At 38.5% G+C, this 19,372-nt stretch overlaps 1 protein-coding gene across 1 annotated transcript in view; it reads left to right on the top strand.

The window, feature by feature from the left end:
• Positions 1-19,245, top strand: part of kcnb1 (potassium voltage-gated channel, Shab-related subfamily, member 1) — a 58,956-nt gene extending 39,711 nt beyond the window's left edge. The window contains exon 3 of the mRNA XM_041815581.1: positions 11,913-19,245. Coding sequence (XP_041671515.1) covers positions 11,913-13,838 — 1,926 coding nt within the window. The 3' untranslated portion in view covers positions 13,839-19,245. The remainder of the gene's footprint in view (positions 1-11,912) is intronic.
• The last annotated feature ends 127 nt before the right edge of the window (positions 19,246-19,372 follow it).

Raw genomic sequence — 19,372 nt, 5'->3', positions numbered from 1 at the left:
AAAGAGAGAACCTCCATCAGTCCTGTCTCGTACTTTCTTTTCATTATTGTCAAAGCAGAAAAACTCACACAGGTTGCCTTGATATTTTAAGTACTAGGTGTCTCAGCTGCTTTCTTTTGCTTCCTATCAAACAAAAAAAAATCCTGTGGCTTGAGTGCATGCACTTCTTTGCAATTTGAACTGAGGCCGTGTATCAGGACCAGTCCAAGGAAAACCAGACTTAAAATAATCATAGTAGTTCTATTTCATTAATCTGTCTTCTCTATCTCCGTGTAGTTACAAAAATATACCATTTTTTCACTACACATAGCAGAAGTTAACTGAGCAAATCCCTTTTTGTTTATGTCGTCTCACACCACGACTCTCCTGAAGTCCTCTAGCACCCCCCAGGAGAGGACTGCATCACACTTCAAGGACTGCTGCTCCAAACTGAAGATGAAACTGCAAACACCCATGAAACACTGTTCAATATTTCTCTCTTTATCATCATCAAGGCAATATTGTCCAACCCCAGTTGCCACAGTAGCTGCTGTGTCTTTTCATGGGTACACTGGTGGACTCAGAGGGGGCAGGGGGGCGATCGCAAATTGATGTCTAAGTAGACAAAATTTGACAAAGTGCCACCCTGGGTGCCCTATAAGTGGTTAAAATTTGATAAAGAGCCCTTTTTGGAGGTTTTAAGTAGGCAAAATTTGACAAAGTGCCAACTATGGTGCCCTGTAAGTGGTCCAAACTTTGATAAAGTGCCCATGTTGGTGCCTTTTAGTGGACAAAGTTTGACAAAGTTTGACAAAGTTCTCTCTATGGTGGTGTCTTAGAATTTGACAAAGTGTCCTTTTTTGGTGTTTTCTAAGTACAAAATTTGTCAAGTGTCCTCTAGGCCAGTGGTGCTCGACTGGTTGGATCAAGAGACCTATCATCAACTTCTGGAGGAGAATTGAGACCCAAACTTTGGAGATTTTTTGGGGCAATCAAATGTATTCAATTAAAAAAAAAGTAAGACATTACAAAAGGTGTAACAAACAAATGGAACGGGACAAAACATGCATCTTTTATAGAGTCTCATAGACAATTTGGCCAATTTTTTTCCCAGGCACACACCCACGACACACTGAAAAAGGGCTTCGTAACCCACTTTTGGGTCCCGACCCACCAGTTGAGAACCACTGCTCTAGGGTGCCCCATAAGTCAACAGGATGCCTAAAGGTTGAGTAGTTCATATTTACTCTTACTTATGTTTATTATGGAGTTGTAGTACATAGGTACAGTCACAATAAAAAAGATTTACCCTTAACTAAAGCTCTAACTATCTTACTATAAGATTTTTGGAGCTCTTTTGCCTTTATTCAGATAGGACACCTGAAGAGAGGCAGGAAATATTGAGAGAGAGGGAGTAGGGAAAGACATGCACCAAACAGCACCAAAACCAGGAATTGATCCCTCAACCAGGACCATAGCCTCAGTATATGGGTGTCTGCTCTAACCACTGAACTAAACCAATTCCCCTTTTTTACTATAAATGTATGACAAGTTTTTTGTGCACAAGTGCACCACTGCATACAGCAGATGCCATTTTTACATTTTCGTCCCTGCTCCTCAAACATCCTGAGTCAGCCACTGCATGGGTATCTGTTACTTATTGCACTATTTAACTTTTTATACAGCAGCTAGGGCTGTAAGGACTAATCACATTAATCATGATTAGTCAAGTTCCACAATTAGTGCACTAATTTAAAAAAAAACGCGATTAATCTCATGCTTTTTGGGGCCTTTTAGTACACTTTGGTTAAGCCATGTCAGAGTTGGTCTGCATCAACAGAAATCTAAAATGCATCAACCATTTCACTTTAAAACTCAAAGACAGCTCAGTAGGTCAAAAGTCATCTGCACCTTGTGTTTCCTTGATGAACCATAGTTGCTTTTTCTGTGGTGATGTTCATGTTAAAATCTTCAGTCTCCCTATAAAAGCAGCCCCCTTATCCAAACAGGAAGTCAGTTACCCTTAGGCTAAGAGAAGAAAAATCCAAAATGACACAAAAACAGTTTTGGTTGCAAAACAGTGTGTTTTTTTTTAAATGGGATAATAAGGATGTGATAAATTCTTTTCACAGCCCTAACAACAACTAATCCAACCCAGGGGTCTCTGCCCTTTTTAAATCTGGGGTACTTTGATTAAATGAAAGTGGCTGAGGGCACCTGTGGAATCAACTCCCCATTTTTCTTGATATGGTCGTCTTCATTGTCAGTCAAAAATCTGTCTAAACAGGCTGGCTAATAGAACCAACCCCTCACTTTAGCTAAGCTAGCATACAACATAGGAAACTATTGCTACATAGCTCAGATTAGTTAAATTGAGAAGTAACAGACTCAACTGAAGTGTGACATTTTGTAGACAGCTGATAAGCCTGTACTATTCCTGATGAATGTGTGCTATTTTCTGTTGGAGGAGCAGCTTAGTGTAATTGATTAAATTGAAGAGGGAGGGTGCTTTCAAGGTTAATTTTTCCAGATTTTGTAGTCCAAAACTGGTTAACCTCTTGATGAGCTACTGAAAAGCTACTGGTGGCTTGCAATGAGTGTTTTGGAGACACCTTAACTAGAGACTAAAATTTTAAAAAGGCCACTTTACACATAACTCTAAATGTCAAGAGTGATCTGATTTTGCTGCAAGAAAAAAAATTAACTGCAGAAAATGTAAGTAAGTGACAAGCTGGTGAATATATTTTACAACATCACAAAAATATCAGTATGTCAGTTTCTGCTGCTGCTATAAGTGGCAGAAAAACTAAAAATGCAACATCAAATTTCCCATGGAGACTTTTAGCATCTTCTTAAACAAATGTATATCTTACTTTGTAGTTACCTAAGCATCATTTCTACTGCCAGACACATCAGAGATTAAATGGTTAATATCTATTTTTTTTTTTTAATGCTCTGGTGTATATCAAAGACAGAAGTTCGAGGTGTCGACCTTGTGCCGACCAAGGGTGGTAGGTTTGCAGATGAATGGACCTGACCCTGAAAGCACTACTATAGCTACCGACCATTAATCAGAACTGCCGGGGAACATCTGCCTTAAAACCAGGCCGTCGTGTCTAAACAGGAGCTGGTGGTAAAAAGTAACAGTAGAAATGAGTTCAGTAAGATGCCCTGGACTCAAATTTCTAATATATTTACTTTAAGCCCCAAGTGTACAATTCTCTGGAGAGCAGATATCATTATAGTGTATAAATAGCCTGTGAGCCAATGGTGTCATTCAAATGACTTGAATCATACTATAAGGCTTATTCCCTAGACTACTCATGCAAAGACACACGTCTGTGTTCTGTTGGTTTTTAGAGCATTATTCTCACCAGTTGTGTCCAAGATATCTCTGAGGCAGCCTAATGAGGGCTGGTGTCACCTTGTGAAGACCATTATGACAATGGAGCCACATGACAGTGTGCCATGAAAGATACAAGCCCGGGTGATTTGGCTTTGTTTGGAGACACAGCGGGATTTCCTGTCAGTTTGCACTCTCTCTCTCTCTCTCTCTCTCTCTCTCCATATCTAGCACACATGTTGTCTTTTCCTCTCCTCAAGTTATAAATATCCCTCCCTTCATCTTGTCTTCCCTTTAGTAGGCCACCAAGAAGCATTCACAGGGACTTACTCTCATAATCTAGTTGTAATAATAGCCTATTCATCACAGCTCACTTGCATGACATAAAGGACTCCATCTTGGGTGTGGCATCCATTAGCATCATTTATTTTTTTTATGTGGTTATGTGCACCTTTGTGTCCACCGAGAGTCTATAAATAGTCTATGATTACATTGATGTCAGTGCTGTCATGTCTGGGGCTCCATTCAACCTTTTTCCTAGATGTGTGCTTATTTTTGGCTGCCTTTATGTGCATTGAAAGGTCTATCTTAGATTTGCAGTGAAATAATTTGATGCAATTAATACCTGTGACAATAAACAAACCGAGCAATAAAGAGATCAAGACAAATGAGGCAAGTGAGAGCGCACACGGTGAGTCAGGGGCAGCAGGGGTACACTGTAAGCCATCGGGGAAATGTTCAGGGTTTCCTTGTGGAACTTGACCTCATAACCACAATGTTACACAGCAGCAGCAGAGTGCCTTCATTAGCGACCTTTTTATAGCTTTTCAATCCTATTACTCCTGCCCCTGTTTTTGTTCTGCTCTGCAGTACCAGCCTCCCACTGATGCAAGATTGTTTTGTATTTCTTAGCAGCATGTCTCCATGTTTCTTCTGACTCAGTGCAATTGACCTTATTTACAAAGCATCCATTTTCCTCTGGTGTCACACTCAGGGTGGGAGGCTCAAAATGTCACAAATATCACGGCTGTTTCAAGTTTCAAGTCGTGAGAATTCGGGGTATCCAATGAATGATAATCATTTCACAGCTTATTGGTTGATCAGCCATGAAAACACTGGATAGTAGAAAATGAAAAAAACAAAAATCCCCATATCTTAAGTTACAACAACATATTCAAGATAAACATTAGCATGTAGTCACTTTTTATTTTACAGAAGGCCAAGAAGTGACTGAAGCATATATTACTGCTGAGCTGGACTACAAGATAAAGCTGTTGAATGCTTAGTAGCTGTTGTCCTACTCTAGTTTAAAAGCCACTACATGTTGTTTTCTTTACACAATGGTTCCTAACTAATGTAATATTAGCAAGGAAGAAGATGAATGCTATCTGTAGCTGTTAACTTACTGTAGCTAGATGTTGGTTTTCTTTACATGCTAATAAAGTATGTTTTCTGTCTTATTTAATGTGAGATACTTCCTAACTGATGTAAAATTAGTAAGCTAGAAAGAAGTTGAATTCTAATAAATTGATTTTCTTTACCTGAAAGATCAAGGGTATGATTCCTAGCCAATTTAATACAAGTTAGTTCCTAACATACATAATGTAAGACAGGAAGAAGATGACTTCTATTGTTAGCTGCTGTCTTGCTACAGATTAGAGGCCTAAAAATATAAGGACTTTCTTTGTCTTAGAGAAAACAAGAGGTATGATTTCTAGCCAATATCCCCCTTCTTCTGATTTCAGAACTAATTCCTTACTAATGTTATTAAAGCTAGGAGGTAGTTGAATATCATATGCTGAAAGGAAAGGAGAGGTATGATTGCTGGCAACTAAAATATGAGCTAGCTCTGTGATATATTGGCTAGGAAAAAGTTGAATGCATCTTTACTGTCTGACTTACTGTAGCTAACAGGCTATAAAAAACTATTTCTTGCTTTTTCAAAAGAAAAGGATTTGTGACTTTAAATATGCTAGGATTTAAGCTAATTTGATATTCCCTTGTTCCTAACTACTGTTATATCAGCTGAAAGAAAGTGAGAGGCATGATTTTTGTAGCCTAGTTCATATGAGCTAGCTCTATGTAATATGAGCTAGGAAGAAGTTGAAAACAACTTTAACTGTTGTCGAATTGCAGCTAATAGTCTGTAAAGTAGCCTATATTTCTTTACTTGACATAATAAGAAAACAATTTGCTAATAACATATGAGGGACTTCCTAAGTAATGTTAGCTAGCAGGAAGGTGAATGTTATTGTTAGCTGCTGTCTTGCTGTACCTAACAGGACTAAAAATATAAAGATTTTCTTTACCTGAGCGAAAACAAGAGGTGTAATTTCAGGCAAATATCCTTCCATTCGTCTTGTTTTTGAAACCTTTTCCTACTATTTAGTTTAAGCCAGAAAAAAAGATGGATACCTGTTAGCTGCTGCCTTAGCCTATTGTATCTTGCAAACCTTTAAATGTCTTGTAGGTTTTTTTACATGATAACAAAAAAGTTTTTTTTACGTATGTAATATTGTTTCTATCTTATTAACTGAAAGAAAAATGAGGGAGTGATTTAAAACCCAATTTGATATGAGCTTGCTTCTAACTTGTGTAATGTAAGCTAGGAGGAAGTTGAATACAACTTTAGCAATTGTCTTACTGTAGCGACAAAACGTATTTCTTTTCTTTTAACATGCCAATTACAGTAAATGAGCTAGTTCCTTTCTAATGTCGTTTTACCCAGGAAAAGTTGAATGCCTATTTGCTGTTGACTTACTGTAGCTAGCAAACAGGCTATAAAATATGTTTTTTTTTCTTAAGTGATCTTATAAAATGATTTTCCGCTAATAAATAATGCGCTAGGTCCTAAAAAATAAAGTGTTAGTTGAAAGAAAGAGGTGTGATTTCTAGCCTATTTTATATAAGCTAGCTACTAACTGAGCTAGTTCCTCACTTATGTAATATAAGCTAGGAAGACAATGTTACCTGCTGTCTTATAGACTGTAAAATATATTTATTTCTTTACATAAAAAGAAAGTGATTTGCTTGTAAAATAAATTCCTAACTAATGTAACTTAGCTAGGAAGAAGTTTACCTACTGTAGCTGTACTGTAACAGACCTTAAAATGTGTTGCTTTTTACGTTAAAAATATATATATTTTTACCTAATTTACTATACACTAGTCCCTAACTTAAGGAGCCTTACTGTATATTAGCAAGGAAGAAGTTTAATGCTATAGTTGCTGTTTCACTGTAGCTCGTAGGTGATACAAATATTTATTTTCTTTACATGATAATGTTTAAAATAAATTATTTCTAGCTAATGTAACGTGTGTATTTTGTAACCAGTATAATAGGATATAAGCTAGGAAGTTATAATAATAAATCTAGCTTTTTTTTTTTTTTTTTTTTTTTTTTTTACAAAGGCATTGAGTGCTGATGTTAGCTGTTGTCCAACTTAAGCTAACAGTGGTTTTACTTTAAAATCTGGTCTAATAGTTCACCATCAATTATCTTTTTTCTCATTAATCCAGCTGCACTGTCAGATATCTACATGATATACAGCCTAGAATACAGAAGAACAAAACTGTCCTTGCACATAAGCTTCTCGTTGGAAGTAGAGCATCAGAGTTACAGTAAATGGCTGCCTTTGTAATATGCTTGGTTATTTCCTGTCTGGCTCTCATTGAAGAAACTTTAAGAGGTCTTTTATAGAGCCTTACATAAGTAATTCAGCCTGTTGTTTGCTTTAAAGAAATGTTTTTGTCCTTCAGTTATATTCCTCATAGCACTTTACCCTCTCCATCCTTTAGTTTTGTGTAGCACCCTTCAGCTCCACCTTCACTCTCAGGTCCCAGCACCTCTATCTGCTCCTCAAGTGTTTTATTTAAATAGATTTTCTCCAGGGCAGGAGGAGGGGAGAAAATAAACAGATAGGGTCATTATTTCCATCTGCCATGATGCTATGGCAACAGTGTCCTCCTGCTCTGATTGGTCATAGATAGGGTTGCCTCTTTAGCCATCACCTTTACTCCTAGGAGTGGACTCGCAGTTATTAGGCCGTTGCCAAGGCCCCCACTGTCAATCACTGTATAACTGCTGCTAATGCCCTATTTCTGCTGCTGTTGCGGGCTTTAATTTCCTCTGGATGATGTGCGGGGAATCCCTGCATCATTTGCTCTGCACTGGCATAAGGTCTCTCTATTTACATGCATGACTGTGTGTTTAACTGATAGATTTAGTTCATGGATGAGGTTTTGATCAAGCTTAGCAGGAGAAAGGAGGAGTTATGAATCAAATGGAAATGTTTTATTTGCCTCTTTCAAAACCACAAATTCTTTATCATCATCAAGTAAATTTCAAGTACACATTTCATGCTAAAGCTGGTCTATAATGCACTAATTTCAAGACAAATGTATTTTGCATTCTCTATGACTTATTTTATCATATAACATCTTAATGGTATCCATGTGGGCTATTACCAAAACAAGCTCAAGGTTCCAGCTACACCCTCCCACTCATCTGGTCCTTTGTCAGGATTTCTTGTAGTCAAACCAGTGTAATCCCACAGACAGACTATAGATAAATCTGGTTAAAACTGACAATGTGCCATTACTGCGGTGGCGTCTCACCACGATATCTGCAAGTTTTAAAGAAAGTTGACCAAAGAAGTAAACATTTTCCTCCTTTTAACATTGCTTTCTTTGTAGCTTTACTTTTGAGAGCAATGTAAAGGATATGGTGAAGGCTGTGTGGAGTTTTCAGCTGATATTACAGTCCTGACAAATTTTTACTTTGGAAAAAGCGTTGGGTGAACAATAACAAGTCATGAAGAGTCCTTGGGTATGTGAGCAGATCCTCTACAGAGACTCAGTGACCAAATACAGGATTAAGATATTCTTAAGAAGAGGTTCAAGAGTAGAATTCAGCCTCTCTGAGTGCTTTTAGGATGGCATTGTATCATTCATCTCCCAGTGACTAATTAAGTAATCTTGCATAATGTCCTGTACTGGCTATCAAAATCAAGTAAAAAATGCATATAATTATCACGGGTGAATTGCATTAGCAAAAAAAAAAAAAAAAAAAAAAAATATGATTGAGGTGATTAAGATGATGATTAAGTTATGAAGCCAACTTGTGAGAATAGTAGTGTTTGTTATATTAAGGAGTGCTTCATCACTAATCTGTAGCAGACTGTCAAGTTATTTTCTCCAGTATGCAATCAGGCTGATGTAACTGACACCTTATAAAGTACCATTTAGATAGTTTCATGAAGGTACTTTTACAAGAAATGCTGTAATGTCTATTTTCATTCAACTAGCTGCTGTTATCAGGAGCGTAGATAGGGATTTTGGGCCCTCAGAAAGAATGTTACACAGGGCAACCCTTAACCGACTGGCCAAGTAACAAATGTGTCATTTTTACAAATATCTCTGTATTTTCATGTATTTTTGAATCATAATTTCCCCATTTATGAGCAACAATTTTACTATGGTTAAATTGGATTTTCTTGCATTATTTTGCAGTGCTGGTCATTTGGACATTTTTAAGGGGCGAGCAGGGGCCCCCAAGTATTGTGTTTTACTCTTTTTGATATAAATTTCAGTCTGTTGACCAATTTATTTAGTCACTTTTGATTCAACAAGCTACACCCATGGCTGTTATAGTCAGCAGATAGCAACGGCCACTTTCACAGACCTTACCTGTCTTCAATTAAGGATTTTTAAAGAAGAGCTTGCTGTCACTAGCCTGCTCTGTGTTGCTATCTATCCCAGGACATTTTGAGAAGTGAGGCAGCTGTTGTAGATGAAGGAAAGTTTTCAGTAGCATTAGGTCTTGTGCATTATATGATTGTGTGTGATGGCGGTAGCTGACATTTTAGTGCTCTGGTATGTATCAAAGTATGTATCAAATATGATACAACAGGCTTTAAGTTAAACACCAAATTTTACAGTAGTTCACACATAACTAAACAGTCAAAAGGTCTGTGAGGAGAGTGTTTGGGTTGCTTAGCATCAGCCAAGTTTCAAACCAGCATCAACCATCCTCTGCCTGCTTTATAAACTTCTTTGCAATGTATATGGATCAGCTGTAAGTGCATCTGTCTTGTAAGAACAAAATAACTAGCAGTGTAGAGCAAACAGGTTTACAGCGACTATGGTCGCATGCTTTCTGTTTAAATGTTCATGTTGCATACTGCCACTTAAAAATGGTGTAGCACATGTATAAGAGCATGAAAAATGCTGGAAGACAAAGTAGCAGAGCGTATTCCAGCTCATGAGAAATATACATATTATGCACTGCTAGATTATGTTAATCCCCAAACTACCAGACTAAACAGTTGTCAATTTTGGCCCTGTGTTGAAATATTAAGGGGAAGATGCAAATCAGTGAAATGCAAATAGGGCAAGACAATGTCTGGAATGGATATTTATTTAACAAGAGAAATTATATAAATCCTTTAAATGCAAAATTACATAACATGCATTTGTATGGTTTTTTTTTTTTACAAGGTACACACTGGAAGTGTTTCAAGACAAACATTTAAAGGCCAATTTTACCCAAACATACAGAAGAGAGATTTTGTAATATAAAGATCAGTTCTCTAAAGTACTATTGAATTTTCTTTTGCTATACTCATGATGCATTAGTACAGATACAACTGTTGGTGTCCATGTATTATACCCAGTGAGTCTAGCTTTTCAGGAAGACACTTAAAAAAATAAATAATGTGTATCAAACCAGGTCAAAGAAAAACAAATTATTTCCATGTTAAAGGGAGAGGAAATCTGATTTCATATTAATTTGGTTGAGTGACATTTTGCTGTAATGGACACCATTACATTTATATTTGATTTCTTTTCATCTTTACAAGCCCAAAGGGCAAAATATACCATACTGCAGTATTCTGGTTACTCAAACAGGTGCTCCAGATCTGCACTTTAAACAGTGTTGATTGCAGAGTGTGTAGCAGTGCAGTTTCTCCTCTGGTATTTTCACTGTGGTCTATAGGAACTGTCACCTACTCAGATCAAACAGGAGCTTAGACTACAAGAATGTAGTACCTCAAATTAGGTTCACTGTTGTTTTTGATACTGGAGCACTGGTGGCAAAACTGGGAGCTGTCTCAGACAGTATGAAAAGAGACCTAGTCTATCAGTTTTCCCTGGCTAAGTATAATAGATAGAGCAAGAATATGATTCAATAAGATGCAGTACAAAACGATGTAATACAATATGACACAATCCAATTTGTTTCCTTACAATACGATCTGATCCAATATGGCATAATACAATGCAATATATTAAGACACAAGATGATATAATACGGTATGCAATACAATATGATACAGTACAATAGGAAGCGGTAAAATACGATGTGATATGATGCGATGCAATACGATATGAAATGATGTGATGTCATAAGATGCCATAAATACATTAGCGTACTATAGGATTCCATACCTTACCATACCACAAACACTGGTATCCATGTAGTTTGTTAAATTTTTTGTGTCTGGATTTATTTCAGAATTAGATGTGTCAAAAAGTGGTCGTTCTATTAAAGACAGAATCTTTGATGTAAATACATCTGAGGATTTGTTGAAATACTATGAGTTTTAAGGGAGAAAAGTGAGAAATGGGTAGGTATATATAAGTTTCACTTCTACATACTCCCTTTAAGACACTCTTACTTTTGTTTGGTTTTTATGATGTTTTAAATTTTGGTTTGACTAAAGTTTATCATTTATTCAATCATTCAAATGAAGCTTAAAAATTTAAAACTCATGAAAAAATGCAGGGCTGACAGTGAGAAGAGGCTTATTTCACCATGACAAAACTCCTTTTAGAATTCAGCTCAAAGACATTTTAACCAGCACTTAAGGACCTCTGTTACCCTGCAATCCATTTGATGATCCTGTTTGTTAAAGGTTAAGCCTCATGGAAATGTACCCTTTTCAATTTCTGTTTTCTACTTTCCAATTAAAATCAAATCAGTTTTCAACCTTTGCCTGCTTGCTTTTGATTATATCATACATTTTGACTGGTATTTTAATTTTGATTTTTGCATTTTAAAACAAAAATCATATATTTTTTCATGTTGTTCTGAATGACCAAACACTACATTGATACAATATGAGGATATGATATATCTGCACTGGACTGGGATGACATTTGAAAACATTGGACAAATTTCACAATACCTCACCAAGTATATTCTGTGGTGCTTCTGCTTTTCTCTATTGGTTACTAAACATTATCTTCCACTCAAGCAAACTCACTCATGTGGATAAGTCTGATAAGTGGCTCATGAATAAATAAGTACCCTAAGTCAATCCAATCCATTAGCTCTCAGCAATCACACACACTTAGGCATTTAATAAAGGGCTGATTAGACTTAAAGTTTATTGCAATGTACTTATAGAAAGCACTTTTGAACTGTAATCAAACCACATTATCCTGGGTATGCAATTTTTTAATTGGATGGTTGAAATTCTCTACTAAAATAGAAACTTCTGCATATATCAGACTTTGGCTGATGTACTTAATGTAAGTCTGATTCCATCTGTCTCTTCTCACAGTACTTTTGTAATTCTTCCTTTCAGATCCTTGCCATCATCTCAATCTTCTTCATCGTGCTGTCTACCATCGCCTTGTCCCTGAACACCCTTCCAGAGCTGCAGGACACAGATGAGTTTGGCCAGTCCACAGATAACCCACAACTGGCGCATGTGGAAGCTGTATGCATTGCCTGGTTTACCATGGAGTACCTGCTTCGCTTCCTTTCCTCACCCAACAAGTGGAAGTTCTTCAAGGGTCCTCTGAATGTCATCGACCTGTTGGCCATCCTACCCTACTACGTCACTATCTTCTTGACAGAATCAAACAAGAGTGTACTGCAGTTTCAGAATGTCAGACGGGTGGTTCAGATTTTTCGGATCATGCGTATCCTTCGTATTCTGAAGCTGGCCCGTCACTCCACAGGTCTTCAGTCATTGGGCTTTACTCTCAGGAGGAGTTACAATGAGCTGGGCCTGCTCATCCTTTTCCTGGCCATGGGCATCATGATCTTCTCTAGTCTGGTGTTCTTTGCAGAGAAAGATGAGGAGGACACCAAGTTTAAAAGTATTCCAGCTTCTTTCTGGTGGGCTACCATAACAATGACCACAGTAGGCTATGGAGACATCTACCCAAAAACTCTACTGGGAAAGATAGTGGGTGGTTTATGCTGCATAGCTGGGGTACTTGTGATTGCCCTCCCTATTCCAATTATTGTAAATAACTTTTCAGAATTCTATAAGGAGCAGAAGAGGCAGGAAAAGGCACTGAAACGAAGAGAGGCCCTGGAGAGGGCAAAGAGAAATGGTAGTATTGTCTCCATGAACTTGAAAGAGGCATTTGCTCGAAGTGCAGAACTGATGGACGTGGTGGTAGAGAAGAGTGAAAGGCCTCAAGACAACCACCTCTCTCCTAGTCGTTGGAAATGGACCCCCAAGAGGGCGGCATCAGAGACAAGCTCAAACCGATCCTTTAATGCACAGGAGTTAGGCTCACCTAACAAGACCGGGACCACCAGTCCTCAAAGGCTAAACGTTCAGAAGCTAGAGGAGATGTACAACCAGATGGCCAAGACACAATCGCAACCAAACCTCAATGCTAAAGACAGGGGTACACGGCTTGGTAAACACAGGGATGAAATAGAGCTTGGGGCCATCCAAGATCATGGGCCACCTGTACTAGGAACCAGAGAAGGAGTGGGTGACATGAAAAGCTTGTCCAGCATTGACAGCTACATCAGTTGTGCTACAGACTTCCAAGAGAATCCACGCTTCAGCCATAGTCCAGCATTGGACCTTGGTCCTCAGGAAAGCAACCGTTTCTCCCACAGTCCAGCCACAGGTTTGTCCCAGCCCAGCAGTGCAAAAATAGGGCAGCAAACCAGTGGGGAGTCAGACCCTGCGCCAAATCCTGTGTGTGTCACAAAGCCTTCATACACTGAAAATGCACGGAAATTCTTCTTTTCTAGCAACTCTTCTAAAAATCTTGTCCCCAAAGTGAGCTATCGCAGTGAAGGGGAGTCAGGCTTGTCCCCACTCTCAGACAGCTCAGTCCTGTCAGACCACTCCCTGTTAAGCCCTGAAGTTTCCGTCTACACCACTGCCAGCAGCAGAACCCCACCAAAGTCCCCTGAGAGCACTTCCCTCGGCCCATCAGTCTTCACTTTTCATGACTCCTCTATCAGTAAATACATAGACGCTGACACAGATGATGATGAACACCTTCGGGATGTCTCTGACACCAGTCCCTCGGAACGTCTTTTGGCTGGTTCAAGCCCAAAGCGGAGCATCAACACCAACTACCAGAAAGGGATAAACCATTTAGAAGCAGCCCAAAAAATGCTGGGCCAGAATTGCTTGTTCCCCATTGAAGGAATTCGTGGGGTATCCCACGAGAATCACGTAGGACCGGAGTTGGCACGTAGGCCGAAGCTTGAGAGAGGACGTCAAAACACTTTGGACAAAGGCCTCTGAGGTTCAAGAAATAGACACAGGAAGGTGAGGCCAGAGTGTTTGTAATGGGGACACCAGACAGACTAAGCACACTCTGTAGGTCACAGATGGTGGAAGCAGAACACACAAAGGGTCTCTGCCAAACAATTCAAGTTACAATTTACCTGAGCATGCCATCAGGCGCTGAGCTCAGGAGGAACATGCCTGGTGAATACTCTGGGAGAAAAACACTACAAAATAAGAGAATGTCACTGCCCCTCCTTCAACTCATTCCTACTAGCGGTACTACACACCCACAAAACAAAAGAGCACTCCCAGGTAGACAACTGATTGGCTCAGAGATCTCTGCAGAAGCAGAGTCGACTAAGAATAAAAGGTGTAACCTGATTACATGATGGTTTTAGCAGCAGGTGGTTCTCTGTATTCTCCAGGAAAAAGATGACCCAGCTGCCCACTATCCCATTACAGAGCCCCAGTCCATTTTGTAGTCTTGGAGATACAGGAGAGGACCCAGAGCCTATAAGCTACTTACTTGTGCCCTCCATTCCCAAAACTGGCCTTAGTCATTTACATCTGCAGGAGTGTGCATGTCTGCATTGAAGTGTGTGTATGCATGTGTGTGAGTAAGTGTGAATGTTGATGGATTACCAATGTTAATTTATGTATACACATTCTTGAGATTGTCTCACCTAATTTATTTTTATATAGAGAAGAGAGAGCTCCTAATAGAGACGTGTGATTTGCTCATCTGCTGTGTCATGATCTCATTTAAAGAGTAATCCTATAAAAGGGTCAATATTTTGGCACAGAAGCAGCATTTATGGGGGGATCGAGAGGGATCTGGTTAATGACCGTACACCTCTGATGGCCACCCTCACAGACTGTTCATTTGAGATACCTTGTGTCTCAGAAAGGAAGTGCCATAATTCATTCACCATAATCCAGTTTAAGTTCTTTTTCAAATTCAACTTTATTTAAAAACAAAATCTGGGAGTTACATTCATTAAAAACCACATTGCAAACATCACAGACCAAGAGATATTTCATTAATAAAGCAGAAAAGGGTCAGAGATCTAATTTGGGATTAAATCATGTATAGACCCATTTTAGAAGTAGTTAAAGGAACACACTGGCTCGGGCTAACATAGCTACACTGTCATAATTAACATTATGACATAAGCCAATGTAACTAAATTAACTTTCGCAATGGGAGTTCTATTGAATGCATCTATATCTGATTTGTGTGCTTGGATTTAGCGACATTGCCTAGGTAGCTACGTTAGCTATGTAGCTCAGTTATCGATAGCTACGGTAGCTTTAGCAACGTGAGTTTTAGTCGACAAAGCTAAGAGAACTACTCAGTATATGTAGTCTGTGTAGCTTACATGGCTGCTTTGTGGGCTTAGCTTTAGCTACATTGGCTTGTTAACTACATTAACAATGTAGCTCCATAATCTATAGATAAATTAGCTTTAGCAACATGGGCTTTAGCACATATAGCTAAAGCTAACTGAGTTACATGGATAACTTAGATACGCAGCATGCATAGCTGCGTTGTGGGTATAGCTTTAGTTACATTGGCTAGGTAGCTATGTTGGGTGAGCTGCTATGTTTACTATTTAGCTGTTATCTATAGATAAATTAGCTTTAGCAACATGAGATTTAGCAGTGATAGCTAAAGTTAACTAAGCTACACAGATAATTTAGATACGTAGCTACTGTAGCTGCTTGTTAGCTTACTGTTAGCTAAATTAGCTACATAGTAATCTTGGCTACATAGCTCAGCATAGCAACCTCATCTACATAGCTTATGCAGCAACATAAGCTATGTTTGCTGTGTCACAATGTTTTCATGGAGGTTTTTTCTTGTTAGCAGACTGTTTACTCAGCCTTATTGAAGGTTTTGAGATTAGATTTTGCAGGTCAGGTTTTTGACCTTTAACTTTTGCTATCCTAACCCTTATCTTAACCTTTACCCTAACCCTAAAAAGAGGTTAATCCAATTTTATTTCTCAAATTTTGTTGTGTATTTCCGTTGTAAGATAAACAGCGTCTCAGATGAACCATTTGTGAAAGTGGCCATTAGAAATAAACGGTCTGCAGCCAGACTGTCTTGAGGGGGATTCAGCTCAAGATCGATTACAATGTACGCCTTTTCTTCAACAGTATTTTCTTTTTGCTGTGTTATCATATCATGATGAGAATGGGTGACACTTTTAATCTATTACTGGATATTGTCTCAGCACTCTGGTATCATTTCAAAGGGTGGTAGGGGACCAAGAATTTTTGATATGGGCTTGTAGAACAGCCAGATGTAATAAAACAGATTTCTGCATTAAGTGCACATTTATGAAGCATGCATGCAACCAACCAACCATACAAAAAACTTAAAACTGAAAAACTAAATATTCTGTCATATAGTTTATACATTAACCACAAATGATTACATAAGAAGTTTAAGATATCTGCATTCATTGGCCTTCATTTAACCAACATGAGAGCAGCCAAAGAGCTCAGACTCAGATAAAAGGATTATGCATGTATTTGAAAGTAGGGGAGTTTTTCATCTCTGTTTTGTTCCTTTAATGTTGAAACTAACTTAAAACAGTTAACACACAAAACTAGGTTAAAGTTAACACTGTTCAGTTGTAAATGCCCAAATTTAACCCATGCATGAGCACATAACCACATATTAAGATACATGCAGGTAGGGGAGACTATCTTCAGGCCACATATATACACTTAGTTTCCATGGAGACCGCAGCCTTTCTCAAAGGCTGGCAGCAGCTAAGCAACGGTTTGTTAATTTGGGTGTGAAGGTCTGGTTGCATGTAACGTAACTAACACATACACACACTGGCATGTACCCATAAAGTGACAGGTATGCACAGTAGACATATGCTAGCAGAGCCACAACTCACTGTGCATATTTATGAATACTGTGTAAAGGCAACATTATGATGTAAAGACATTGTACATTGTTCTGTTTATGTCTCAAATCTTTGTAGCATTCCATTTATACTGCAATTCCCATAATGCATCTGCTATTATCTGTTAATGCTGCCACATAGCAGATGAAACAATCTCTTTACAGTATTAAAACAAGAGATGATAAAACTGACCAAACACTTCACACGCAGTTAATGCAATGAAGTGTTAAATCACAGAAAAGTCTGTCACAATCTCAACCAACATGTCCAATCCTAACTTTGAAAAGGAACATTATGTTATATATCTTATTATGTATATAAAGATTAAAATCTATTTACATCGGTCCTTTTTACTGAATCAGAAAAACGACTGTTCTGCTTTATGGAATTCAAAAGCAGCTTTAAAAGCATTACTGCCAACGCAAACTCAACAAACTCTCAAAAATGGCAAAACTGCAAAAGATAACCATGACAAATTTACAATTTAATATGATTCAAGAGTCACAACAGGCAATGGGAACACAGTTTTTTAAGCTTTGTTTCAGAGTCGCACAAACCCTGATTGCATTTCCTGTTTTAATCACAGAGTTGAACCATTTCATATTGCTCCTCTGTAGTCAGAGGAGCAGAGGTGTGAAAGGAATAGCAATGACTTTAAGAGGCAGAGAGAAGCATGTGTGTGTGCCTGTTTGCGTGTGCTGTAAATCCAGGGCATTAGAGCAGTGTGGCTGCCGCTAAATGGAGAAAAATATGAACAGTTTTCCTGATATGAATGTATGCATGTCAGGGGAATCCTGCTTTTGTTTGCCCTGTATTTCTATCTCCTATTCTAATTCTGACATGCAACAAAAACACAGCCTGTGATATCAGAGGAGCTCTAAACATATGAGGCAACAAGATTACTTTTTGCACACATTAAATGTTTGCAATGCAGATGTGAGGGGAGGGGCAGGATGAGCATTTAATGTTTGTTTTTTCAGCACACATAATTAGTCATGGACCGATGTTTCATGATGGCGGAAAATGAATTTTATGCAGCATCACAGTCTCTGCTCCTACATACATTATCCACAGCTGTAATCCTTTTCATGTTGAATTCAAGTCAAATATCCTGTCATTTTTCTCTGTTGCACTTGTGCAGCACAGAGAGAAAAACAACCACACTAAATAGGGAAATATAACTCAAATACAATCTGGAAACCCTGAAGGGCATGCATTCATAGGTTTGATTTAACTCTCATGATAGTTGGTATTATTTTCTTGAGATCTCAACTTATCTACTGCATTATCTTGGGACAACACTGGGTCCCAGCGATGACAAGTTAATTTCAGCCATTTTCTTGAGATCTGGAGCAATGCACTCGTTATCATGGGATAACATCACTCTGATCTCATGAAAATTAAGATGTCAGAAAACAACAAATATTTCTTTTTATCAAAGGTAAAGCAGAGTAATGTACTGTATGATATAAAGATAAAGGTGTGATAGAGGTATTCCCAAGTATATATTTTTTAAGTTGAAATAATAAGAAAAACTGCTCCATGGCATTAGAATTCCTTTTTATTTAGGCTATGGTAACACTCTGCCCTACATCTGCTTTGAAAGGCTTCTCTTTTGGTTTTACCCATAAAATATTTTTTTCTAAACTTAGCACAAAAAGTAAGGAAATTTGTATTTGGTTGATTATTTCTTTGTTGTAACAATGCTTCTTGGCAATCAATCTTAAACCACTGGAAAGCCTGTTTATTTCCCTTTTACATGATGCCAAGTTTGCTTAGGAACATACATTTGTGGGATGAACAGCAGAGCTGAGTATGTGGGTTGCACATGTGAAAAGTGAGTATGCGAACATTTTTCCAAATTTTCTCTACTAATACCAAACAGCCTATTTTGCAGTTGCTACTGACTCTTGTTTTTAGCTTCTTGTACCCCCAGGTGCTGACAAACAGGTGCCTGATTTGCACCTGTTATGTTCAGTGATGAATCCAGATTCTGCTTACGGCAGTTAGATCGAAGAGTCAAGGTGTGGAGAAGATGCTGAGAACTCTATGCAGATTGCTGCACCAATAAAATAGCATCTTTTGGTAGAAGCAGTGTGATGGTGTGGGCAGGCACCTCCTTCACTGGTAAAACAAGGCTCGTCATCACTGAAAGCAATCTCAATGCAGAGAGATATTGCGATGAGTTTCTGCAACCAGTGGCAATTCCATATCCGCACAGTCTGGGACTGAACTTGTTGGATCAGCTTAGGTGTGCGGTTTGTGCCAAAGTGGCCAACACAACCACATTAGCTGACTCATGACAAATGCTGGCTAAAGTACTGGATGCTGTGTGACCAGGCTGGTGACCAGCATGGGGAGGAGGTGTTGGGCTGTTGTGGATGTGTATGGTTCTTCCACACGCCACTGCGGCTCGTGTTTTTTTTAAAGAATAAATTGTTAAATCAGGCCAACATGTCTTCAGACTTTAATCTTTTAATCCACCAAACAACATCAAACAAGAGTCAACAGCAGAATAAGCTGTTTGGCATTGGCAGAGAAGATTTGGCACAATTTTTGGTGCAACCCATATACTCAGCTCTGCTGCTCATCCCACAAATGCATGTTCCCTACAAATGTGGCATC

This window comes from Cheilinus undulatus, linkage group 3 (genome assembly GCF_018320785.1).
Source record: "Cheilinus undulatus linkage group 3, ASM1832078v1, whole genome shotgun sequence".
NCBI lineage: Eukaryota > Metazoa > Chordata > Actinopteri > Labriformes > Labridae > Cheilinus > Cheilinus undulatus.
This window is presented reverse-complemented; position numbering and strand designations above follow the sequence as displayed.